Source organism: Nerophis lumbriciformis, linkage group LG09, assembly GCF_033978685.3.
Source record: "Nerophis lumbriciformis linkage group LG09, RoL_Nlum_v2.1, whole genome shotgun sequence".
Lineage (NCBI taxonomy): Eukaryota > Metazoa > Chordata > Actinopteri > Syngnathiformes > Syngnathidae > Nerophis > Nerophis lumbriciformis.
The window spans coordinates 43,626,522-43,653,676 of record NC_084556.2 but is presented as its reverse complement, the minus strand read 5'-3'; the positions used below and the strand labels follow the sequence as shown (position 1 = coordinate 43,653,676).

The 27,155-nt window shown below is 40.0% G+C and overlaps 1 protein-coding gene across 1 annotated transcript in view; it reads left to right on the top strand.

Annotated features, from left to right (window-relative positions):
- The window catches only part of zzef1 (zinc finger, ZZ-type with EF hand domain 1), a 66,722-nt gene that overhangs the window by 15,221 nt on the left and 24,346 nt on the right, over nt 1-27,155 (top strand). Inside the window, exons 11-48 of the mRNA XM_061963114.1 lie at nt 73-218; nt 1,177-1,282; nt 4,367-4,585; nt 4,671-4,762; nt 4,831-5,009; nt 5,088-5,221; nt 5,458-5,528; nt 5,609-5,723; nt 7,553-7,718; nt 8,114-8,235; nt 8,306-8,428; nt 9,906-10,075; nt 10,321-10,402; nt 10,484-10,685; nt 13,258-13,385; nt 13,479-13,719; nt 15,540-15,619; nt 15,686-15,776; nt 15,840-16,314; nt 16,392-16,556; nt 16,677-16,796; nt 16,876-17,037; nt 17,134-17,266; nt 17,332-17,470; nt 17,575-17,740; nt 17,831-18,096; nt 18,232-18,404; nt 20,037-20,220; nt 20,291-20,451; nt 20,721-21,001; nt 21,149-21,323; nt 21,402-21,534; nt 21,609-21,832; nt 21,941-22,249; nt 22,329-22,429; nt 22,501-22,636; nt 22,723-23,082; nt 23,161-23,304. Coding sequence (XP_061819098.1) covers nt 73-218; nt 1,177-1,282; nt 4,367-4,585; nt 4,671-4,762; nt 4,831-5,009; nt 5,088-5,221; nt 5,458-5,528; nt 5,609-5,723; nt 7,553-7,718; nt 8,114-8,235; nt 8,306-8,428; nt 9,906-10,075; nt 10,321-10,402; nt 10,484-10,685; nt 13,258-13,385; nt 13,479-13,719; nt 15,540-15,619; nt 15,686-15,776; nt 15,840-16,314; nt 16,392-16,556; nt 16,677-16,796; nt 16,876-17,037; nt 17,134-17,266; nt 17,332-17,470; nt 17,575-17,740; nt 17,831-18,096; nt 18,232-18,404; nt 20,037-20,220; nt 20,291-20,451; nt 20,721-21,001; nt 21,149-21,323; nt 21,402-21,534; nt 21,609-21,832; nt 21,941-22,249; nt 22,329-22,429; nt 22,501-22,636; nt 22,723-23,082; nt 23,161-23,304 — 6,474 coding nt within the window. The remainder of the gene's footprint in view (nt 1-72; nt 219-1,176; nt 1,283-4,366; nt 4,586-4,670; nt 4,763-4,830; nt 5,010-5,087; nt 5,222-5,457; nt 5,529-5,608; nt 5,724-7,552; nt 7,719-8,113; nt 8,236-8,305; nt 8,429-9,905; nt 10,076-10,320; nt 10,403-10,483; nt 10,686-13,257; nt 13,386-13,478; nt 13,720-15,539; nt 15,620-15,685; nt 15,777-15,839; nt 16,315-16,391; nt 16,557-16,676; nt 16,797-16,875; nt 17,038-17,133; nt 17,267-17,331; nt 17,471-17,574; nt 17,741-17,830; nt 18,097-18,231; nt 18,405-20,036; nt 20,221-20,290; nt 20,452-20,720; nt 21,002-21,148; nt 21,324-21,401; nt 21,535-21,608; nt 21,833-21,940; nt 22,250-22,328; nt 22,430-22,500; nt 22,637-22,722; nt 23,083-23,160; nt 23,305-27,155) is intronic.

The window sequence follows — 27,155 nt, the reverse complement described above, 5'->3', positions numbered from 1 at the left end:
GACATTTTAATGAATAATAAATACATGGATAATAACTGTGCATATCCTTTCTCTCTGTTCGTTGTGATAAAGGTGCGGAAAGGGACTATTGGAGCAAAATGTGGCTTGGTGTTTGCTTACAAGGATGAAGAAGCATTTGATGCAGAAAAACATTTCAAAAGGTTCAAGAAGTATGACATGTGGGACTACAAAGACTACAAAGAGTTTGTACTCGACAAGTAAGCTTTTATTAAGTTGAAATGTGCAAAGACCAATATACCAACTTGTACACAAATTGCTTTTTGCTGAGCTCTGAATGAAGGCTGAAAGCGTTGTCACCGGGCTGTAATTACAAAGACATAAATAACCACATATCATACCCATCATTGCAATTTCCAGCATACATAAAAATATGCTTTCAGGGCATGAAAATGGTAACATGACTCTCGCCAGATCATTCTAGTTTGCTGAGCTCCACACAATGATCTGGGCTCGAGGGCAATGCGAACTCCTTCAAGATAGCAAAAAATAATGAACCAATCAGGATCGCCGGGCGGGATTTCATAGATGTGACGTAGCGTCGAAGCGACTGTTTGATTCAAACAACAATGGCGGCACACAGCGAGGAGTCGTGTGCTGACATTGATTCTGATATTGCAACTGTTTTGCGACATCGATCGTCTACTGACATTGCTGCGTTGTTTCAGTAAAAATTCTCTAACTTTTCGCTCTGTCAATATGTCGGCTGTTCTGTTTTGGATTTCTCAGCTCTCATCAGCGTCACGGGTTGATTTCGATATGAGTGGTTGAAGTAGCACGTCATTCAAAATAACGGACAAGTGGTTTATCCAATCACATACAATGATTTTTTTTTTACAAGGCCCGCCTTCTGAAATACATCTCCTATTGAGAAGTCCCAGATCCTTGTGTGGAGCTCAGCGAACAGCATTGCAGTTACATAATTAATTTCCTGCCCACAATATCAATGTTTGATTTAATTGAAAACATGTTTAGCTTCCCAACTCAATTGAGTCACACATTCTGATTGAGTTGCAGTTTATTCAGCGATGGCACGGCTCCTACAGTTAGTTAGAAAGACGTGCATTAGAATTATCGAAAGGAATATAACCTTTACACATGCAAACAAGTTAGTGTCTGAATGAAAGCTGACAGGTCATGTTGTCACTTGACCTGCAGTGTGAGGATTCCAGCGTTCTCTGAGGACGAGCCCATTGGTTGGTTTGAAGTGGAAGAGGACTGGAATGATGTGGAGATCAAGCTGCAGCAGTGTCGTGTTGCTAAGGTACATTCTATTAGCTAAACTATTTAGCATCCTTTCTTACACTCACACATAAAGACCATAAGGCTGTTTTTTTTTCTCCATTTTACCCTGAATGCCCAACTATATGATTGTCTCATAAGATTATTTGGGACAATCGATCAACCACAGATAACCATCGGCCAATTGTTGTGAAAAGTAAGTCATCAGCCAATGCTGATCTCAAAAACCGATCACCTCTGGCTGATTCTTTGTTTTTGGTTCCCGGGGCTGACAGAGGCAGCTAACAGTTAACTGTATGTTCATAGACTGCGTGGAGCCATTTTTCTAAGGTAATAATCCTTCATTTTGGCAAATAAACTATATTTCTTACAAGTACTTGAAGACGAGGCTCAATATGTTACACATCAAGTAAGAGCAAGCAGGAGCAGACAAGAAGGCGTGCTAGTCACTAAACTAGCTGCTCAGCTATCTTGAAACAACAGAAAAGATAAGTGCTTAGTAAAGTTTAAGAAGTGTAGATGAAAGCTTGTTACAGCAGAAAGAAAGCAGCTAATAACAGGAAATTAACAAGTATATTATTAAGAGTCTAGCTCAGATGTGCCCAAAGTGAAAACGGGCCGCGGGCCAATCAGTGATTTTAAGCGCAGCACCATGAGTGAGGAGCTTAGGCCCACAGTCGTCCATCCTTTATCGCAATTAATTGGGACCGGACTTGAGGGAAAACACATTTCCACGAAGTAGGTAGGTAGGTAGGTAGGTCTTTATTGTCATTGCACAAATAGAACGAAACTTTGTTTTCAGCACAAACCCGTTCAAGATTAGACAAACAAACAGTCTACAGGGTTACAGAACAGGAATGTGGATGGGTCGCCACAAGGCGCCGCGTAAAAGATGGGAAAAAGGTCAACACTGGGGAAAGATGAGTAAAAAAATACACTCTAGACTGGGCTCCTAAGGGGGCCCAGTCTGCAGTGGGGAAAAAACCCTCCATAGCAAAGCATATATACATATTACAACATACATCTCGAGAAGTAGGATTATCATTACAAAATTTAATATTTTCATAGTAGAAGCATAAAAATGTATGACCTTCTAAATATGTTTTTTTTTAACATAATTAGAGCCATCTAAACTAACCATGTAAATATAGTCACCTTTACACCCCTTTTACCCAATATAGTAGCCTTGAGTGTGTTCTATTGTAGATTACAGGACTCACTGGTAGCTTGGAAGATCCTCCAAACGTCATTGCTATGGCCGTCATCCGACCACTAAAACACGACCATGACGTGGAAATACTTCACAGAGCTGCCAAGCCTCACGCTTTGAGCGTAACAGCCACACAATTTAACCCGTAACCACGCTATACACCACACTTGACATTTCTCATGCTTATATTCGACCATTCACTACTCTATATATTTTTTTTCATGGTAATTGACTTTGGTCCTCGTGGCTTGCCATGACTTCAACTTGAATCTTTTGGCGGTAAGGCAACATCTGATTTGTGACTGGATCGAGATGGAAGGGGATAGTGGCGGAATATCATCAAGTACTACTAAATTGCTAAGAAAAAAAAAAGATTAAGACTTTTGAAAGGATAACATGAGATTCTTTGAAAAAAATATCAAATTAATGATAATATATAAATTCTTGGCATACTGCAGCAGATGTACAGCATCCCAGAACTGGATATGCAGTTATTAAAGAACAGAAGTTATAATCATTATCAGATAGAAAAAAATATTCTGAGGAAAAGTGTAGAGAATATGCCAAAATATATACAGATGCAGGCAGCACGGTGGAGGGGGGTTAGTGCATCTGCCTCACAATACGAAGGTCCTGAGTAGTCCTGAGTTCAATCCCGGGCCCGGGATCTTTCTGTATGGAGTTTGCATGTTCTCCCCGTGACTGCGTGGGTTCCCTCCGGGTACTCCGGCTTCCTCCCACCTCCAAAGACATGCACCTGGGGATAGGTTGATTGGCAACACTAAATTGGCCCTAGTGTGTGAATGTGAGTGTGAATGTTGTCAGTCTATCTGTGTTGGCTCTGCGATGAGGTGGCGACTTGTCCAGGGTGTACCCCGCCTACCGCCCGAATGCAGCTGAGATAGGCTGCAGCGACCCCCCGCGATCGCAAAAGGGACAAGCGGTAGAAAATGGATGGATGGATATACAGATGCATTCAAAACTATGGATAATAAAATATAAGTTTTAGCAGTTGTTCTACGAGAAAACATAGTTTTGAGTAAAATAATTAGCGACAAGTTACTGTTTTTTAGCGTGGAATTAATAGCAATTTATATGGCGGTTAACTGGACAGAGGAAAATAAAGTAAAGTTGTGTGCTCCGACTGCAGCAGTGCATTAATCAGCATAGAAAACATAGCTTCTCAAACAAAACAGGATTTAATGTGTGAAATAGTTCCAACAATCTTTAGAATAAATAAAGCTGGAAGTGCTGTAATATTTCTCTGGGTACCTTCTCATGTAGGAGTTGTGGGTAAAGAACTTGCAGATAGGTATGCGTGTGTGTGTTTGCACATGTGTGAGTGCATGTGTGTGTTTGTGTTTGTGTGTGTCAGTTACAGACTTATAAATATAAATTTAGAACCCCCCAAAGCAGTGTTTCTAAAAAAAATGTTCAAGGTATGTCCTTAACTGACAGTCTGAATGGGTGGTGGGATATACTGTAATTAAGTGTTGTGTTGTGTTGATATTACTTCAACACACCACACACATAACTATCACATTTTCAATGCATGATTTTTATATTTACATTTCTGTAACTGATTAACAATTTTTTCACATTTACAAAATGCACCTGTGTGTACCATCCTCATCTGGTGATCGAGTAACTGTGAAGTGTTACTTTCCTCCAAGTAGTACTCTTAATCTTGCCAAGATGTGCCATGGTGAACACACCTGCCTAGCATTTTACCTGCAGGGTGTGTCAGTGACTGTAGTGTGACATCATACCAGCGCAACGCAGCACAAATAAAGAACAAATAGATATTTATATTAGACTTAAACTTAGACAAACTTTAAAGATCCACAAGGGAAATGATTATGCTGCGTTTAACTCTGGTGTCTCTTGTCCTCTCAGTTTTTGATGGTGAAGTTCCTATGCACCAGGCAGGACACTGCTGATCGTCTGGGTGTGCAGTCTCTCAGCTTCAGTGGTTACTGTTGTGGTGGAACAGAGAAGCTGGAAGACCTTGACCACCATAGCGCCGCAGGAGAGCACAGCAAACATGATGCTGTCACTGGCCTTTGTCTTCTTAACAAGACCTTGTTCTTCATTCAACAACTCACACAAGATTTGGTACAGAAAAAACTCCTCACCACTGCATTTCAATGTAAAAGGTATGATGTGATAAATATTACAAGTGTAAACTCCTTTCCTGCAGGATACCGTTTACTTAAAGCTGAAGTATCTTCTGGATTTCACTGAGCTGAACCTGGACCTCTTCTGGAACTTCTACAGCAAACTGATGCTGATGTGAGTATGATCTCTTTCCTTTGATTATGGCCATTACTACGGTAACTGTGTGTTTGGCTTTGTCTCAGTGAGGGAGAGGAGGTCTTGAGGAGTAGAATCCATCTTCTCCAGTTGCTGCAGAACTGTTTTCCCATGCTTCCCAACACTCATGACTCAGCGACAGAAGCAGCGCCCACATCCAGCAGTGTGGAGCCTGTGGATGATTCTACCAGGGCTGATCAGCAGCTTTACTCTCACCTCTGCTACAGTATGACAACTTCTAGCATCCATGGACAGCAACACATATATTAGTGAATAAATATTATTATGTCAACACTTGTTTCAGTGGTGAATGAGCCTGAGGGGGAGACGTTACTGGAAAAAGCTTTGCACAAGGAGGCCATGAAGGCCATTCTTACTGGAGCAGCTGTTTTCTTCCCTAATAAACACATCAGGAGGAACAAACTCTTCAGTATGATGGTATGTTCAAATATGTAATTATGTTACAACAGGAGTTGTAACTGTTGGTGTTATTCTACAACTTACTGAAAGTAAAACACAATTGCATAGGCTGTCGATTGTGTAATAATATAAGACAGAAAACATACGTACAATACGCAATATAAATACTGAAGTACCTGGCAAGGTAAATAAAAAACTATTGCATGGATCATGAATAGTTGTAATACAATTTGAAATATGTTCTTTTTTTGCAGAAAAACATCACAGAAGAAGATCAGCGGCCGTCAGTCAAAGTGACATTTGAGTCGCTGTGTAATTACTTCAGGTATGTGTAATATAATATATATACAATATGTAATAATATCCTACTCTCAGACGTACAGTAACGTGCACGTCTTTATTTAGTGACCAGGATCCAAGCGGCCTTCTCCTGCTCCCCACTAAAGACGCTCCCGCCGACTTTGACATCAAGCCAAGTCTTGCAGTGATGGAGACACTGCTGCTTGTGGCAACACAAGAGGTGCTTACTGTAGTAATTCATCATAATAGAGGTGGTCACTGTAATACTGATTCATAATAGAGGTGATCATTGTAATGTTTCATTATAATGGAGGTGATCATTGTTAATGATTCATCATAATAGATGTGACCACTGTAGTAATTAATCATAATAGAGGTGATCACTGTAATATTCATAATAGAGGTGAACTTTGTTATGATTATCATAATAGAAGTGATCACTGGAATGATTATTCATAATAGAGCTGATCATTGTAATAATGAATCATAATAGAGGTAATTATTGTAAAATGACTTATAATAGAGATGATCATTGTAATGATTAATCATAATAGAGGTGATCACTGAAATGATTAATCATAGTAAGGGTGATCATTGTAATAATGAGTCATAATAGAGGTGATCATCACTCTAATGATTAATCATAATAGAGGAGATCACTGTAATAATCATAATTGAGTTGATCATTGTAATGATCAATTTGATACTGACGTGTGACAGTATCAAATGGAAACTTGGTGGGTGTAGTTTTTTTCTGGCACATTTGCATTGGCCGGCCTGAAAATAAATGACATCTCCCAAAATCCTCTGCGCAGCGCAGGACCGTGGAACGTCGTAAAGGGGAGACAAAGAGGAAGCTTTCAGGAGAAGTGTATTCGTAGTAAATAAGAGGAATTGTTTTATTCGGACATTTCATCAAAATCTGTTAATAACTTTTTGAGTTATGTTGCTAACAAACAGACAAACAATCCCCTGCAAAAACATAACTTTTGTCGGAGGTAAATAAAGTCTGCATACTGCAAAGCGAAGTGCGGCATCTTCGAGCCTCGAGCGTTTCCAATCCAACACAGAGCAACAACAAAGTGTCCAGTGGGAGCGCCAACACTGCACACCGCGGGGAATACGAGAAATATGACTCGACTAGATCTGACCAAGTCTATGAGTACGAACTGATTAAGCCTACTCGTATGTGCGGCGAAATGTTTTCCAAGACAAACCAAGCAGTCCGGTTGCGATCGATTGAATGACCTGAGATGACAATAACCTGGATGAATGAGAACATTCCTCAACGAGTAATATGAGAAGCTACTTGATAAATACGGAAAATATATTTTAAGTCAGCGAAGCGAATGTATGGTTTTTACCGTACATTATTAAAAGTAGTCAGTTAACTTTTTTGACAATCAGCATTTTCCAAAATGATAAAAACGTGTACTGTAGAGGACACTCCTTCTGAGAAAGTAAAACTTGAAAGACACTGTACATTATTGTTTTACACTGGATGTTTATATTGTCACTTTAAAGGCACTCAACTGTAAGTTGTTTTTTTTAATATTTGTATCAGTGGATGTTACACCACTATTCCTTGAACTTAAACAAACATGTTAGTATAGCAAAAATATGATTAGGACATTTGAGCATTATGTTTGTGTTCAATTACAGCAGTAATTGTGTTTATCCTAAATATTCCTGCCAGTTCATTTTCACACATTGTGCCATTTTTACCAAGCCTTTGTTTGACAATACCGCAATAATAATGTGGCCCTAATTCCATGACAATATCGTACAGTGAGATTTTAATATCATTATGTATGATAAATCATAATAGAGGTGATCACTGGCATGTCAGTGTAATAATTCATCATTATATAGGTGATCACTGTAATGATTAATCATAATAGAGGTGTTCATTGTAATAATGAATCATAATAGTGGGGATTACTGACATAACATTGTAATAATGAGTGTTTAATAGTAGGCCTCTTCATGAAATATCCAGCTCTGGTTGTCATGTCTAGCATTGTAACATGCTGCCATGTTTATGTGCAGTGTGAGGTGATGATGGTGGATGAAGGTGCTGGGTCCAGTAGAACTGTGCTGTTGTCCTTGTTCTGGGCCCTGCAAGGCAGCCTCCTCTCTTGGTGTTACCTCCAACTTAAAGGAGGGACTTCCACTGCTGCCAGCATGCAGCTAGCCAGAGACCTGCTTTTACAATGTAAGACCCCAATGCATGTACTTCTCTTTCCTATAGCAGTTCAGTGTGAATAGGAATGTAATACAAATTACAATGAAGAGCAGTAAAGCAACCTCTCGTGTATGTACAGTATTTCAGTACTTTTTGTCAATAGCGTGCAATCAGCGTACATAGTAGGGTTATTTATGCTTTCAAATATGCTGTATACTATATTTGAAAACATGTAGAAGACAGTTTAATTACATAGCTAGTACACAAATGTACAATACATTTACCTATATAAATTCATAACATAATGTTTATTCTTGGTGTTTACTATGAATGTATATTTACTCTTGTCTGACGCAGCTGTGTAAGAGATGAAATGTTTATAATACGCACTCAAGAGTAGAATTCATCTTTGTGTCTTTGAACAGGTGTGGATCAGTTTTTGGGAAGTATCAAAGGAATACTAGCTTCATTGCTGGAGAAGTACACTGGCACTGAGATTATCAACAAACTGGGCAACTCCATCATCGCCACAGTCTTCAGACAGCTAGTAATTATTTGCAATTTCACAATTTGAGTTGATGGTGATGATTAAAACAAGTTCCTGGTTGCTCCACTAGCTGCTCTTCCTCCTGGAAATTTGCTCTTTGGACATTCCTCACTGTCCGCTGCTCAAGAGCTTCTCATCTCTGAATGAGCTGCTCAAAAGTCTGTCCATTGGCACAGGAGACATATTTTCCAAGGTATTTATCTAACCCTAATAATACTACAGTTGTATATAATTCAGAAAATAATATATATTCAAGTACTGTAGAGTCAATGATTTTAATACACTGTCTTTCCAGAAATGCATGATGCTGTGAATGTGCCAAATCACAAAAGTAGTCCAAAGCACATTTTGCCCAATTGGTCATTTTCACCAATTGAATTTGTCTCTGAGCAGCACTCAAACACGCACGTGTAGCAGAAACAACAGCAATGTGTAGCAATATATAAACTATTTATCGATCTAATGACACAATTGTCCCCCGTAGCTCAGACCTACTTTCTGTTCCTGTCTCCAGCGCTAAGCCTTCTGGGTAATGTAGTATATAAACGTTCACTTTCTAGTTTACATGTATATATATAATTATTTAACATTCATTTATCTAGAGTAAGACAATCAGAACATGATTTTTTTTGCAATGTCCAAGTGTAATGATAATCTCTCATTGTCGCTCATTTATCAACAAAAAATAGATCTATAGAGCGCTTACAACAGTTCACAAATGCTCTTAACTTGGGTGGGTTAATGTGTTGGAACATAAAATGATGTTTAAGATGGACAAACATTTTTCAAGTGTAAAACATACACCTTGTAGACGAAAGAGCAGAGAGCGGACAATAAGGAAGCATTTGGTGGTGTTTTCTGTAATTATAATGAATTATTACTATTATTAGTAATAATTAATTCAAAACAGTGCTGTACTTTTGACAATGAGCGCCGAGTATGTGCCTTTACTGCATCTAGTGTCTACTTTTAAGTCTGTGTGGTATAAAACAGTATTTATTTATAATTTGTTTAAAAAGTTAAGGTTACAAGGAACACTTAAAACACTGATAACAAATTTTATTGAAAAAATAAGCTTCAAGACGTCGCAAATTTTGACGCAACTTTCTGAAATATGGTGCTGTGAATTCAGACATTTTAGGTCGCAACAATCACAAAAAAAGCCAGATAAATCTTGGAGAGATTGAATACACAAAGTATCATATATTTTATGATGTATATCCCATTTTACACATAAAACATTTTTGAATGACAATATGTATTGAATCAGATGAATAAATAATTTAACTCTTAAGTCCTTCAACAATGTCTATGAATCTTCTCATTCATCGAGGTCATTGTCATCTTAGGGCAATCAATCGATCGCAACTGGACTGTTTGGTTTGTCGTAGACTTTTGGTTTGGTTTGTTTAGACAAACCAAACAGTCCAGTTGTGATCGATTGAATCCTTCAACAATGTAAGATAAAAGCAAACTTTAGTGGTTAACATGCAGAGTTGAAGCAAGTGATATTATTGATTGTGGTGGATTACAAAAATGTAAAATGTAGTTTATCATTCAATAAATGTTTATTTCAACGCCTGATTTTTACATACTTACACATACATAGTTTGTATGAGGGGAAAAAAAGCACACATATTTAAAAAATATGATTTTCCTACGACTGTTAGGAGGACCAAGAGAGCTGGCACCAGCCCCAAAAGCCTGTGGTGCTTCGGACCTGGACCATGGAGTCCTCTCATAACTATGAAGACAGTCGCCATGAGAGCAGCATCTTCGCCTGCCCTGGTGTGACTTCCTTTGAAGTGGACTTTGATGAACGCTGTGAGACAGAGAAGAGGTAACTGAATCATTGTGCTTTTCTATTTCTATTCATCCATCCATTTTCTACCGCTTGTCCCTTCATTCACCATTAATAGAATATTCCACCAACAACGTGATCCATTGCAGTCAATCACTAACTTCCTAAAGATAAATGCTTTTAATGTATTAATTAATTGACAACTTTGTATCTTACTAATAATTATATGTACTTTGAGTGTGTTATTCCATGAAGTAGTTTTAATCCCATTGTTCAAATCATAGGTATGACTACTTAGAATTTACCGACTCCAGGGGCGGGAAGTTTCGCTATGACATGAAGGTTGGAACGGAAAAGTGGCCAAAGGTAGGAATAAGCCATTCACCCACAGGATGCCTCCGTGTTTCTCTCTCCTTTACGCACCTTGCTTCTCTTTGCTCTCTTTAGAAGGTAACGTTTGACATCGGCCCTCAGCTTCAGTTCCTCTTCCACTCTGACAGCAGCAACAATGAGTGGGGTTACAAGTTCACTGTCACAGCCATGGGGCTGCCAGACATCACCATCTCTTGGATGTCTGACCTGCAGCTCCTTGTGGCGCGCCTAATGGGGCGTCTTGCCTCCAGAACCCTGGCACTCAAATCGCCTCATGGTGAGAATGTTCTTCACAGCTGTTGTTCAAGTGATTTATAAATCGGAATAAGTGTACGTTATAATTCATCTTGTAATGGTTGGCAGTGACACTTGATGAAGATCACACTAATAACACATAGCATAAAATATGTAGAATGATTGCGTCCAAACTCAACATTTGTGTTACTAATGCCATTGTTAAATAGTTCTCTTGTGCTCTATGAGGACAATATACAGTTTGATATAACTGTAGTGCATTATACTGAGAGATGTTTACAGTGTTCCCTCAATTATTGCGGGAGTTACGTTCCCAACCTCCCTATGGGGTCGCTATTTTTTCTGATTTATATAAATATTGTATGCATTTTACACTGTTATTAACTTTTTACACACACTTTTAAACACGTCTTACGTTCCATTTATTCTTTTCTTCCTTCTTTATGTAACCGACTGTAGATTCATTTACTTTGTAATTGCTGATAGTGGATATTGGTTAGAAGCTAAGCTACCTTTTTTAGCATAGCAATTGGGAGGTTTACCTTATCTCAGATTGTAAGCAGCTTCCTCTAGGGCTTACATTTTGTGCGACAAGCCTTAGAAGGCTCAGAACATTCTGGCCACATCGTTAGAATTTAAATCTATTCAAATGTTCTCTGAAAAAGCAGCACAGCCAACATGGAGGTCGGCAGTAGCAAACGGGAGGCCCGATATGGCTGAGCCAATTAGCTGCTAGGACATAGAGCAAGTGCTCTGTGATTGGTCCGCCATCATCCAACTGTGTGACGTATACGATGTTATTAAGTTAAAAGTTAAAGTCCCAACAATCGTCACTTTGTCCTCTGCATTTGACCGATCCCCATGTTCACCCCCTGGGAGGTGAGGGGAGCAGTGAGCAGCAGTGTGCGCAGCAGTGTGCGCAGCAGTGTGCGCAGCACTCAGGAATCATTTGGTGATTTAACTAATATCAAATAGATCAGTGATTCTCAAAATTTTTTCACCAAGTACCACCTTTAGAAAACACTTGGCTCTCCATGTACCACCATAATGACCAACATTAAAATACAGTAAGGTAGCAGGCCTTTTTTTCATTAAAAACAAGGCAGAGGATTTATTTAACAGGTATATTTATGTATTTTGGCCACTGTAACATTACACACAGTTTGAACACTCAGGCTCAATCCCAATACACCCCCCCACTCACTACCACTAGCCCTCACTCACGACCACTACACCCTCAAAATGAAGTAAAAAGGGGTAGAGCTTGGTTATTATTTAAATGTTTACCTAAATTTGAAACAACGGTGCTAATGCTGTATTGATACATTTGGCGAGGTATGTTTTAAAACAGTGCTTGCAGTGCGGCACTTTCGTGTTTAAAGCGTCACCTTTATTGATAGTTCTGAAGCCCAAAAACCTCCATATTGCCTTTCACGCACCATTTTTATTAACCAGTAGAATTGCTGTTATTTTGTCACTATTCCTTTGGACGATTATTATGATTGTAGGCACTCAGTGTGTGCGTTTTGACACGCAAATGTGCCACGCCTCGGCTCAGCAACATCACGGCCGCACATTTGGATGAAAAATAACTACGGATGTTATCCAAAGGCAGTAGTACCTTTTTTAATTCATTAATACCATTATTATCATTAATATTAGTAGCGGTTCACTGTTCAACCCTCTCGTCCCACCATTACACAACAAACCCGACAGCAATGGAGTTCACAGCTGAGATAGTTTTTTTTTAACATTGATCATGCTTCGGTTGATGAATAAACAAGGGTCTAAACAGAGAAGAAGCCGCCATCTTCGATTGTTGTCTCTTGTGAATTTTTTGAAGGTATGTAAAGTTAATGTTTTCACATTCGCAAGCTTTAAAGTTTTAGTATTTTAGTATTATTATTATTATTACTATTTAGCCTAATGTTCGCCAGCATCGCTAGCTGGCTAACATTACAAACTAACGTTCCAAACTAACATGTAATATATTATATATCTTATGCAGAAATTGTGCATTTTTCTCTGGCCCTACCTGAGCAAGTCAGCATCTAAAGTGCCTCACTCTGAAGGGCTAGATTCATACCCCATACTCCTCGTTATGCCCACTACCCCTATATGCAAAGAGTCATTGGGACACAACTACCTTCACGGTAATGCACAAAAAGTAGGTATAAGCCTAAATTGTTAGGCAAGGGGGTGTATTGGGATTGGGCCTTAGACTCTGAATATTTAATTAAGTGATTATATGGGGTACCACTAGATGGAGCTTGTGTATCCCGTAGTTTCAGAATTACTGAAATAGATGTTATAATAAATGTTTCTGCAAATAACTCTATATAATTTTGAAATCTGTGATGCACAACAAAAAAACGACAGTAATAATCATTCCATCAATACCTGTCTGACAGTGTCAATTAAAATTGAGCGTCATTTGTTTTCGATTGAACAGCTGGTAAAAATGTAATTCAGTTTTGTTAAGATGGTACATATGTTTTTCATAAGCCAGTGGAATGCATTGTGGTTGTCTGCATTTCTACTTTCTTGCTATGCCAACTTCTTCCTGGTGTTGTGATTATTCTGTGTTTATCCAGAGGTTCGTTCTGTGAAAGAGCTTCCATCTTGGAAAGTTTCTCATGTTCAGTCTTCACCTCTGTGGAAACACATTCTGCGACATGGCTTGTGTGAGTCCAGGCACATGGATCAGAACACATCAGTTCAGGTATGAGCAAAACTATTACGCTTCTTTCCAATCCACTTGTCATATTTTCATCTTCACTTTGAAAACTCTAAACACTAAGTTTCTGTGTGTTAGAGGAACGTGTATAAACCTGATGATGTAATGAGGTTCCTGGAGTACTTTGCCCGATGGAACCCTTCCCAAGAAGCAGCAGATCATGGAACAGAGCTGATGAGAAACCTTGTGCAGTGCTGTCGAAAACAGGCAGCGAGGAATGAGATTGCCACTGGCTGGATGACAGACCATGCCGTGAACGCTCTTTGGGCTGCCATGGTCTATCATACACCTGCCCTCGTCCATGCCCTGCACACCTACGGTAATGTTAGCACAGCTAATAATACAATATGTGAGCAGCAGCTTGAGAAAAATACAACTGACAAACTAAGTTCTGTTCATTGATTTTCAGCGCTTGTACTGAAGTCTGCAATGAGCTAAAATATACAAATGAATATTCTGCAGAAAATGTGATTTTAAGGGGTCAGGGTAGTACTGTCGCACACTGTGATTGTTTGTGTGTGTGTTGTTAGACTTAGACTTAGACAAACTTTAATGATCCACAAGGGAAATTGTTCCACACAGTAGCAGTTACAAAGGATGGAAAGGATAATGCAGGTATAAAGTAGACACAAAATGTACCATAGTTGCAATATAAAATATAACATACCGTATTTTTCCAACTATAAGTCGCAGTTTTTTTCATAGTTTAGGGGGTGCGACTTATACTCAGAAGCGACTTATGTGTGAAATGATTAACACATTACCGTAAAATATCAAATAATATTATTTAGCTCATTCACGTAAAAGACTAGACTTAAAGGATTTCATTGGATTTAGCGATTAGGAATGACAGATTGTTTGGGAAACGTATAGCATGTTCTATATGTTATAGTTATTTGAATGACTCTTACCATAATATGTTACGTTAACATACCAGGCACGTTCTCAGTTGGTTATTTATGTGTCATATAACGTACACTTATTCAGCCTGTTGTTCACTATTCTTTATTTATTTTAAATTGCCTTTCAAATGTCTATTCTTGGTGTTGGGTTTTATCAAATAAATGTCCCCAAAAAATGCGACTTATACTCCAGTGCGACTTATATATGTTTTTTTTCCTTCTTTATTATGCATTTTCGGCCGGAGCGGCTTATATTCCGGAGCGACTTATACTCCGAAAAATACAGTATATGTAATATTTACATATTATATATACAGTATATGATATATACTGATATATTATATTATAATTTTATATAATATATACATTATATAACAATTACCATGTACAATTTTACAGTATATGTAACAGCTGCAGCATAAAATAGAGAGTAGATCCAGCAGAAAATAGACATTATAAACAAAGAGCGGTAGCTAACATAGAAGCGGTCAGGCAATAGACAGATATCATCTATTGCTGTAGGGCGAGTGATTATACAGCTGGATGGAGTGCTGAATGAAAGAGTTCTTGAATCGAACACTGTGGGAACGAAACTGAAGAAGCCTGTTGGAGTATGAGCTCCGCTGTCCCTCAATTGTCTGGTGGAGTGGGTGGGCAGGATTTTCCATGAAGGCGAGCAGTTTGTTTAGTGTCCTCCTGTGCCTCACTGTGTGCCAATAGTTTGGCCGGCTTTTGTTATTATTATTATTATTAGAGGTGTAACATAATAATTACCTCGGTATTAAGGTCACTGATCCGTTCATTTTAGGTATACAAAATACATACAAAATGCAAAACATTAAACAGCTTTAATGATTTTTGCATTACACATTTTACTGGAAGTGTTACCAAACAATTGAAGCTGTGTCTTCTTAGCATTATTGCTAGTCATGACTCTAGCCAGTGGAAGGCTGGTCTGAACGCTGGATATATTTGTATGTCTGTAATGGAAAGTGTGGTGCCCGCCTGATCTTTGTTCTTTTTAGCAGCCGCTTGTATTTAATTGCTGTATTTAATGCATGAAGCAAAAACACTTCCTCTTAATAATATTACACCTCTGTACCGAAACAACTGCTAATATGTACTGTTACACCCCTAATGATTGATAATGTTATTGTTATCATTATTTTTTGCATTTAATCACAATTGCAGTGAGTAGATCAATGTTATATCTCAGTGTGTTTTATTCTTTGAATAGTAAATCAAGAATGCAAGTCGTGTTTAAATGAGGACTTGGTGCAGGTGTATTTTCTGGCAGACAGCATCAGAACTTGGATGGTAAGGATTCATCTCGTACTTATGACTTCATCATGAATCAAACATTGTCTATATTTTATCTGTTAGTTGGAGATGAAGCAGAGATATATTGTTGGCAAAATGAATGTTTCTGAAGACAAGGAAGGAGGTCCTGATGAGGTTACTATGGAGACACTAGGTGAGAATTCCTGGTCATCATTTGCTTTCTTCTTTTACTCATTGTTATTTTCTTTCTGTGCAGCTGAGATGTGCATTGAAAAGTCCCTCCTGCTCTTCAGATTTTCACCTTGTGGCACATTGTGCACAGACTCTGATCCTGCCAAAACAGAGGACAGCAGTGCTTCTCTTCACTGTCCACTTTCAATCTCAGAGGACGATTTCCAGGCCAGCTCCTTACTTGAGCATGTGATGATGTCTGCAGACAATGTTGAGGCCAAGCCGGAACAGAGCCAACCTGCCAATGTCCCAGTGTCCTCATGTGTGCACTGCAAGTCAGGCCACAAAGACTCCACAGAGAGCCTCTCATCCCGAGGAGCCGGCAGTCCAGCCTCTCCTTCTGCCTTATCCCATAAAGCCTCATTCAGTCGCGCACGACTACGCCTCCTCTCATGCCGCTCTATAGAAGAACCCAGCACCACCCCCACTGTCAAAGATCGTTACCTGGTTCTCAAACATATACTGAACTTCATCAAGGACAATTCTCTCACAACAGCAACGTGTGTAACATACCCTCTCTCATGATGTTTAATGATATATATATACACTGTTGTAGATGATGTTTTCCCTCATCTAGTATCCTGCAGACCTTAGAACTGAACAAAGCTCAGGCTGTTAGCGTGTGCAAAGTCCTGGAGCTCATTCAAGAGTGTTTGCATTCCCTGGGAAAACCACACCTTTTTCAAGGCCCCTGCATCCTGTTCCTCCAGGAACTGCTGACATGTCAGAAAGACTTCAGCAGGTACATATTTAAAATCCTCCCCATTCTGAACACAAAGGGTTTGCAAAACTACAACAATTGCATTTTACATGTTTGTCACCTATTTCCTGTTTAATGACGAATGACACATTCTGTTTGCAGTTATTTCTCTCAGTTGTCAGACAGCGGACGAGAGCTTGGGGAACAAGTGCGGCAATCTTACCATCAGTTATTGCTCATCCTGGTGGAGGCAGTGCAAGGATTCAATAGTCTCAATGAAAAGTAAGCTCATTTAGATTGAAATTGCAGAAAGATTTCTGTGAACAAGTATGTGTAACATAACCTTATCACCCTCCCTTAGAGCTCTTCTACCAGCACTGTCTTGTGTGCAAACCTGCCTCTTGCACCTTCTAGACATGAATTGGCATGTGCACGACCTTCCTCTATTCCTGAACATCAAGCTTCCTGAACTCCTGCTGAGCATGTCACAAGAAAACATTAGTGTTCACGACATCGCAATTAGGTAGCGTACCAGCCATGCCACAAGAACTCTGCTACACATCATCGCTCTCATATTTGAAGTATTGAAATTATACTTTAGTACGTTTTTCTTTTGTAGTCAGTGGACAGAAGAGGATGAAATTGCAGACTACAAAAAGAACCAGGAGTGGATGGATGAATGTATGGACGGAATGTTTGAGAAGTGGTATGACAAAATCGATGAGGAGGACTCTATGGAGGACAGACGAAAGGTATGCAATAAGAGGATGAGGTAGTACCAAAAAGTTGACGTTTACATCAATGATACATTCCACAGATGCACATGTTCATTGCACGTTATTGTGACCTGCTCAATGTGGTGATCTCCTGTGACGGCTGTGAGAGGATGGCACCTTGGCACCGCTACCGATGCCTGCAGTGCACAGATATGGACCTCTGCAAGACATGCTTCCTCAGTGAGTTCATGTCCAACATGTTTCTACGTACTGCTAGGTCAAGTTAAAACAACACAATGTGTGCGTGTGCGCGCGTTCATGTGTGTGTGTATGTTTTTAAACAGGTGGTGCCAAGCCAGAAGGCCACGAGGATGACCACGAGATGGTGAACATGGAGTATGCTTGTGACCATTGCCAGGGTCTGATTGTGGGCAGCAGGATCAACTGTAATGTCTGTGAAGATTTTGACTTGTGCTTCGGTTGTTACAATGCAAAGAAATATCCTGACAGGTAATACTATACATTGAAGTTTAGGGACAGCTTTTTGTCACACTTGAAGTCTTTTGCATTTGAAGCTCTTTCTCTTCAACTATCCTTTAGCCATTTGCCCACCCATCGGATTACAGTTTACCCCATGGTGACCATTAGAATAAGTGACCGCCATCGCTTGATCCAGCCATACGTCCACAACTACTCCTGGCTTCTGTTTGCTGCTTTGACCCTGTACACTTCTTCACAAGTGAGCATGAAGACACAGACAGAGGAGGAATCTCTGGACAGTACGACTTGGAGTCAAGCCTCAGCCCTGCAGACCTGCTGCTCCAAGCTCATCACTGATTGCTTGCTCAAGAGTCAGACGAGCAAAGGTAATAACAAAGAATAATTGGGCTTGAAAATGCGTTGTTTGTTGGTGCCTGTTGACTTAATTTGTGAAGTGGCATGTAACAATACAAATACATTACAGTATGTTTCTCACATGCGACTGAATCCACATACTGTAGGTCTACGTTCTTCAGCCTTGCTCAATCTGCTGTCAGCCAATCAATCATCTTCAGACAGTGAGCTCTGTCCAGTTTCCCCTCAGTCTTCTCAGAACGTCAGCACCGCCACTGACACCTCGTCTCTCCCTGGTAGTACTGCAGCAGTCTGCTCCCCTTCTTCATTTATAGACAAGGTGAGCAGTGATATTAGTTGCAGAGAAGACATACAGCATCTACCTTTACTACTCATAAAAATGTATGCATATTTGCTTTCTTATGATTAATCTAAATGTACTACCATCTTTACAGATGATTTTAATTTCTGCAAACTGTTTCACTACATTTTTAAAAACTTGATGTTCTCTAAAAAGGAAGTGAACTTGACAAATAAGAACATTTACATGTTTCAAGCTGTACATCAGGACACCAAACGCTAACAATTGCTTAACAGAACCTTGCCTTAGCCAGCCTGCGTGCGTAAAAAAAAAAATTAAAAGCCTGATCCTCTAAAAGTTTGCATGAAATTAAAAACATGCAAAGTTGAGAGCATACAAAGATGAACTATTAAGTCCATGTGCGGAGGATTTTCTCTTCAATTATCAAAATTGTTTACAATCCATGTAGCGTTTTTATCTTCATGTCTTTGCAGAATATATACCAGTTTTTGCAACACACAATAATGCAAGGAGAAGATGCAAACATAATCATTTAGCATTCACAATGTAATTTATTTAACACACAACACCCACTTCTTCCAGAGCACACCTTCAGCATGTTAAAAAGTGGGTTCTGTTGTAGATCACATTGGAGGATCTTGTAATAGACCAGAAAAAGTGATACAGATTATATTTGTGTGCTGCACGTTACAAAACATTACAGCACGAGTGTGTGTTTGTTAATGTAGTGTCCGTGGATGCCTGAGACATCGCTTCGTCTGGCATCATAATCTTGGTGCCTCATTCCACAAAGTGTCGTTGCAATAACACAGCAGGTAGCTATAGAGAGGTGATAGTAGTGCAAACAAAAGTCCACAATAGACAGGTGTCGATGAGGGAAGGGTGGGGGAATGTCACAGCATCTCACTGCAGCAAACTCTTGGAGGAGTTTTTCCATCAGGGCCTTATGCAAAGGTCCACCAGCAAACCTTCCGTCAGGACAGACAAGTTACCTGAAACCCAAGCTTTTCATTGAGAAAGTCTTGACAAATGCATTGAGAGACCAGTCTATCAATTCCATGTTTAGCTTTGGAGAACAGTGCAGAGAGAGACTCCAAAAAAAGTTGAGACAAGACAAAGAAGCAAAAGCAGATAGTAGGGGTCACTTCCAACATGCCCACTAATAGTACACACAATTTTCACACTTTGTACACATTATTTAGTACTTGTTTTTTGGGATATTAGTAGATCAGACCCTATGACTGGTAAAATGGTATAAGATGTGTTAAGTTTTGCGGCTCTTGACTATTTTTCGGACACAGAATAGAGGCAAAATGTCTGTTTTGATATTAAAAGTTGCTGACGCCTGGCTAAGATATCAGTAGGCTGCAATAGAATGTGGAAGCCTTTTCATTTTATATTCAAATTTCAAGTTCCTTTGTTAAAAACATTAAGCTGTGAAAAAAGAAACATTGAAACATCAAACAGTTTGATGTGTACATTTACAAGTTCACCTAAACTTCTTTTAACTTCATCCTTAAATGTCAAGGCCAAATATCTTTAACTTGAAGTGATTAGTGTATTTCCTTTTGGTAATACATTATTTGGGTCAATGGAAAAGGTTTAACTATAAAATCAATGATGCACAAGCTGTTGTCCTCTCAATTCTAGAGTAAACCATCTGGAAAAGAGCCAAAGCCAAAGGAGGGGAACACTCCTCTCGTTGCTCCTTCAGAAATGTTTGAACTAGCGAGTACAGCAGACATTGAGAAGAGGAAGCTTACTTTAGAGTCCATCAGCATCAGTAAAACACCTTCTGTGTCCTGCGAGGATCCTCTTTCCCCTGTGATCAGATGTAAGTTTTTTTTAATTGATTCATGGTATGTATAGAAACCTAAACCAAGCTTTTTGTCATAATTTGTCAGCTTCAGAGTTGAGTCCGGCAGTCTTATCTCCTTCATCAGATGCTGTCAAGGAGACAAATGACCGGCTCCCCAAGGTTCCCCTTCAGGAACATGTTTTTTCAGAGTGCTCCAGAGAGAGGATCCTTGGACTTTTAGCAGCCATGCTGCCACCAGTCAAACCTGTAAGCTCTCAGCTTGATTCCAAGTAGATGTTCATTGACTTGATTGCTTTATAGCAATTGATCACACGTTCAACACTCTTTAAAACTCTTATCTTTAAGTATGAACTTTAAGTATGAACTAGGCTAGTGACATTTAAACAAAGCTATTGTTAATGATTTATTGTCATACCAGAGCACATGAGAAGGCACAAAATGTAGAAGTTGCTTTATGACTGAACATATTGTTTTTTGCTTTCTTAAATCATTCATGTTTTCTTTTTTCTTGTCAGGGACATACTCTGTGTCTGCCCAGTGTAAGTGCAATCCTGCACAAGCTTTTCAGGGCAGTAATTTCCAATGCTGGTTCTCTTAACGAGACATACCATCTCACGCTGGGTCTATTGGGCCAGTTACTGATGAGAATCGCTCCCTTTGAGGCTGACGTTGCTGTTACTGAGGCCCTGACAGACAAATATGAGCTGCTAATGCAGGGAGAGGCAGCCATTTCAGACACTAGTGGCTGGAAGACCATCCAATTGCTCTTCTGCTTGGGAGCCTTCTGTTTAGACAGGTATTGTAGCCACTGTTGCACGCCTGTGAAAGCTGTCGTTTGTCTACTTTTTCCTCTGCTCAAATGGCACGCAGGTATTTGGACGCAGTCCTAGAGGCATGACACTGTTCATGTTGACCTATATTTTCCTGTCTTATTTTTCCCCAGTCGTATTGGTCTGGATTGGGCTTGCACAGTGGCAGATATTTTACACAATCTCAACACTTGTCCTGAGTGGAGTACAGTCATTGCCGCCTTCACTGACCATTGCATTCTCCAACTGCCGCAAACCCTCAAACGCACTAACCTTTTCACCCTATTGGTGTTAGTGGGATTCCCCGAGGTAGTAACAAATCCAGGATTCTACTACTCTATGACCCAAGTGGGCCTCTGACTCTCTTTCCAAAAAATATGCCTGCAGGTGCTGTGTGTTGGCACACAGACTGTGTTTATCGACAATGCCAACGAACACCACAACATGATCTTGCTCAAACATTTCACGGAAACAAACCAAGCAGCTGTGGTGGACATAAAGACGCGCAAGAGAAAAACAGGTCAGTATCATCGTTCTGAGCAAACGGCACTTTCACTTTTTTTTAATAAGCTTTTTCTTTAATCTCGCTCTCAGTGAAAGACTACCAGCTCATCCAGTCGCAGGACTCTGCAGCATACCTTCCAGGGCAGTTAGAGAGCCAGTGCTTTCCTAAAACTCTGCTCAGCCGCTACCTGACCAACTTTATTTCCATCATCTCCCACCTTCTACACACCAGCCAGGAAAACGCTTCTCCTGATGCTGTGGAGGCATCCTGGGTTCTGTCCTTGGCTCTTAAAGGCCTCTACAACACACTCAAGGTACCAGCAATGTGGCGTGCACATATAAAGCAATTCATTGAAAGTGTAAATGATGATTTCAATGTATTTCATGACCATTGCTATCGTTATCACTGTCACTCTGTGTAGAAGGTTGGAGTTGAACAAGCTCAGGAAGCTCTACAGCAGTCAGGATTGACTCAGCTGCTTGTGAGGAAGTGCAGCAAGGGGACGGGTTTCAGCAAGCTGTGGTTGCTACGAGATCTAGAAATTCTCTCAATCATGCTCTATTCCTCAAAGCGGGAAATACATTCCATGGCTCAGGACCCCGAGCGGGACCAGCGAGAGCAGGACAAGGAGCACGATTCGGATCACTCCAGTAACATTGCTGACGACATAGAGGTCAATAAGCCTGATCCACTGGACGGTCTTGATGAAGAGACTAAGATTTGCTTCCAGGTGAATAGGGATACTTCAGAGAGTGTAAACGGCAGAGTGGAATGTTTTTTAAGCAACTATGTTCCTTTTCCCCCCACAGATCACTCATGATGCCTTAAATGCCCCTCTGCCCATTCTACGAGCCATGTATGAGTTACAGATGAAGAAAACCGACTCCTTCTTCCTGGAGGTGCAGAAGAGGTGCTCTTGATGTCCTCCTCTTACAGACAGTTTACGTAGATTCTTGTTCATGTGAATTTTGTCATGTCCAGGTTTGATGGAGAAGAGATCAAAACAGATGAGACAATCCGCACTCTGGCTCAGAAATGGCAACCGACCAGACGGACTCACTCGGAGGACAGAAACATCAAGGCCGTTGACACTGATATGATTGTGGCTTCTTGCATTGTAAGTTAGGTCATCAACTCTTCACATTTTACAATTAAGAAAGAACGCAAGAAACGTGTCATGTTGTTGTTGTTTTTTTAACACAGTCTAAGCCCAGTCAGTGTGAGAAGGCCACGGAGGAAATCAATGTAGTGACACAGAGACTCATCACCAACTCAGAGAGCGACTTGCAACTCAGTTACGCCAAACAACGCCGCACAAAAAGCTCTGCTTTGTTGCACAAAGAACTGGATGTTCGCAGCAATCGGGCAGTTCCTCAATACCTGGTGAAGGTAAACCATGCCATTACCACGCTGTATGCCCGCCACGTGCTCGCTTCCCTACTGGCCGATTGGCCTGCCGAGGCGTCGTTGAGCGAGGAAGCCCTCGAACTGAGCGGTGCGTCTCACATGGCCTACATCCTAGATATATTGATGCAGCTAGAGGAGCGGCCGCTGTGGGAGAAGGTGACAAGTGGGAGGAGCATGAACAGGCAGGAAGTTTGTGCATTATTTTTTATTTTGATTCTTTTTATTATTGAACAGATTCTGCAGAGGGTGTTGAAAGGCTGCAGCCAAAGTATGTTGTGTAGTCTGTCACTCACTGCCTGTCAGTTCATGGAAGAGCCGGGCATGGCCATGCAGGTCAGAGAATCCAAACACCCGTATGACAACAACACCAACTTTGAGGTGGGTGTCCTATTTGTTGATTTTCCTTATTTTTAATTACATGCAATCGCAGCCAAGAGTGTATAATGTTCGCTGTTCACTCAATTAAAGATGCTATTTGTAGGTGGCTGCCGACAGGGCGGTCACGTTTGAACCAGCGACAAACATTAAATTACGCCCTCGTCCTGGCCTGAAAAGACCATGCCATTAACCCTTGGATACACTCTTCCACAAGTGGAAGAGTGTAAACTGGGTTGTTCTTCAAAATCTTTAAAATGAAGATTTGTAACATTTTCATATTCCAGGCATTCCTCATAAAACATGTTTGTGAAATGAATCAGTTTGCATTTTTATTTATTTTTTCATTAGTTTTAGGAAATTGCAGTTTTTGTATCACTACCCACTTTTCCACAAGAGGGGTCAAAAATTACCCCAAGTTGTTACTATGGAATTTTCTATGAACTTTTAATTCTTAGCAACTCTGATTGTTCCACTTACACATCTGATGTCACTTACACATCTAATGCAACTTTGACTGTCAATACTGTCACACTTACACATCTGATATCAGCAGTCTCACCACCCAGGAAGGGGCAATATCTGATCCACTAAAGACTGTAGGACAACAGAAAACTAATGAGGTAACTCCAAATACTGTAAAATCTAGAACTTTTTACATCCTTATGGCTGACGCTATATATGTAAAAAAAAACATGGCAGGTGCATTATTCATGTTGGTTTTATTTTAACAATAAGTTTTGTGTTGTATCTTTCAATATTTGTGTGAGTCAAATATAAGTAAACTGAAAGTTGGAAGCTAATATGGTACATTCATTTTATTTGCTGCTTCTCCAGCATGGCCACCAAACACAACTTGTCACGTGATTCTCCTGCCAATATGGCCACCAAACACAACTAGTCATGTGACTCCCCTGCCAACTTGGCCACCAAACAAAACTAGTCACATTTCTCTCCTGCTAACTTGGCCACCGAACACAACTAGTCATGTGACTCCCCTGCCAACATGGTAATCGAACACAACTAATCATGTGACTCCCTTGCCAACATGGTAATCAAACGAATGTTCTCATTCATCCAGGTCATCGTAATCTCAGGACATTCAATCGATCGCAACTGGACTGTTTGGTTTGTCTTAGAAGATGTACGCCTATCATCCGAGTAGGCTTCATCAGTTCATGCTCATGCTCATCAAATTACACTTCAACAACTGTTGCTGGCTTTGACTGTAGGATTGCTCGTTTGCATCAACTGATTAAGGCCTACTTGGATGAAAGGCCAAACGTCTTCTAAAACAAAACAAACAGTCCAGTTGGGATTGATTGAATGCCCTGAGAAGGTAATCAAACACAACGAATCACACGACTCCCCTGCCAACATCTCCCGTCCAAAGGCAAAACCCAGTAACTCAATTTTGGTCAAAACTGAGCTGATAATAATTTTGGAGTTACTAGGACATTCTGAACGAAAATTGCAGGCTGGAATTGCGGATACCAATTAACATCAACAAAGCAGAAATCAAATCTCTGTGAATGGATGGGACTTTAATATAAAATAGATTGGTTTTCGTTTGTTTTATCAAAATCAGCTAGAAGTGAGTTACTAGGTTCTGCTTTTGGACGGGAGACATGTCCACCAAACACAACTCGTCAGGTGACTTCTCTGCCAACATGGCCATCGAACACAACTAGTCATGTGACTCTCCTGCCAACCTGGCAACCTAACACAACTAGTCAGGTGACTCCCCTGCCAACATGGCCATCAAACACTAGTCATGTGACTCTCCTGCCAACATGGCCATAAAACACAACTAGTCATGTGAATCCCCTGCCAGTTTGATGGCCAGTTGCAACACATGTGAGATGTGACATCAGATGTGTAAGTGGGACAGTATTGACAGTCAAAGGTGCATCAGATGTGAGATGACATCAGATGTGTAAGTGGGACAGTTGGAGTTGCTAAGAATTAAAGGTTCACAGAAGATTCCATAAGAACTGCTTTCAGTCATTTTTGACCCCACTTGTAGAAGAGTGTGTAGTGATACAAAAACTGCAATTTCTTACAATTAATGAAAAAAAAATGCAAATGGCCTCATGTCACAAACATGTTTTATGTGCAATACCTGGAATATATTTTTTTTTAAAGTTTATATTTTGAAGAATAACTACCCATGGGGTCATTTTGATCCTATCTGTGCATCTAAGGGTTAATACACTCGCATTAAAATAACAATATATTTTGTTACAAAAGCAGTGGTTGGAAAAGTGTATGATTTCACTCACCTGTTCGGCAATCATAGCATCTATGTTTAAGATCTATTTTGTGTTTTTAATTGACAGCCCTGATTGTCAAGTTTTATAAAGCTTAACTTTTGATTGTGATAAGGATTTTTTGTATAAATGTATAAAAATAAAAAAATGTAACCTTACATTAAGTTATTCCAATAGTTCCACCTTATATTGTTTTCCCTCTCAGCATATACTGTTGGAATTTATATTATCAGGATTGTGAGCAAATATTGCATACCTTATTGTAGGGATGTCCCGCCGATATTTGCCAAAAAATGCGTATCAGCAAGGCATGGGAAAATGCCGATCCAGATCCAGTTTAAAAAAAAACTCTGGTCCGTGTTTTCCAACGCACCGATTTAAATAATACATTCCACTTTTCTGCTGTTCCCTAATTTCCGTTCCGCATTTTCCAGCACACCTTCAACACATCCACAGGTCTGTGGATTCTCACGCAGTTGCTTTTAGCTGCTGGCATTACACGACAGGCTCTCCTCACTCTTTCCTGTGTCTCCCTCTCACAGACAGCAAGCGCACCTTCTTACACACGTCACATACTGTCGCGTCATACGTCACATACGTATACGCCCTCGCGGAGCAGAGAGGTAGCAGCATGGCTAACGTTAGCTGTGATGCTAGCGCAGCCGTGCGAGCAACGTTCCCTCTAAGGTGCGCGCCTGTGCAATTGCGCACTGCTCAAGCGTCCTCTGCGCACGGCAAATCTATGCCACGCACAAAATCAAATAAAAAAATAAGCGCATAACAATTTTCGACACACGGACACGATAGAGAAAACAGTTTTCGTCATCATTGTTCAAATATTGTAACGTCTGTCGAGACGCTTATCTCCATTCGGTGCCACACGCCCACACCATCAAACACCGTATGAAAAAAATAGTGATTTTTTTTTTAGTTGTGATTTCCTTCTCTGCATGAAAGTTTAAAAGTAGCATATATTAATGCAGTATGAAGAATAATGTTTTAATGTAGACCCATAGAATCATCATACTGCTGTGATTATATGCATCAAGTGTTCATTCAAGGCTAAGGCAAAATATCCGCATATATATCGTGTATCGCAATATGGCCTTAAAATATCGCAATATTAAAAAAAGGCCATATCGCCCAGCCCTAGTTCAATGATGCCATTTCTGTTTGTCATGTATAATTTTGTCCATTTTGTGTTTATCCTTTAATAAACAGGTCAGTTTCTTGTTACCAACCATTGTGTATTATTCAAACTCCCCTAATTCAGCTGGCTAGTTGTTATCAAGAGTACTAAAACCCTTTTCAACATGATTCTGACAACTAAGTAGGCTAAATAACTTTAAACTTTAATACATGCTTGGATAGGCCAGTATCGGTCAGTATCGGTATCGGATCGGAAGTGCAAAAACAACATCAGTATCGGATCGGAAGTGCAAAAACCTGGATCGGGACATCCCTACCGTATTGCATTGTGAACTACCCTGAGATTCACAACCCTTATTTTCACAAATACAGTGGAACCTTGATTAAGAACCCCTCTATTTGCCAACTTTTCGATTTATGAACTTTTAGATCAAG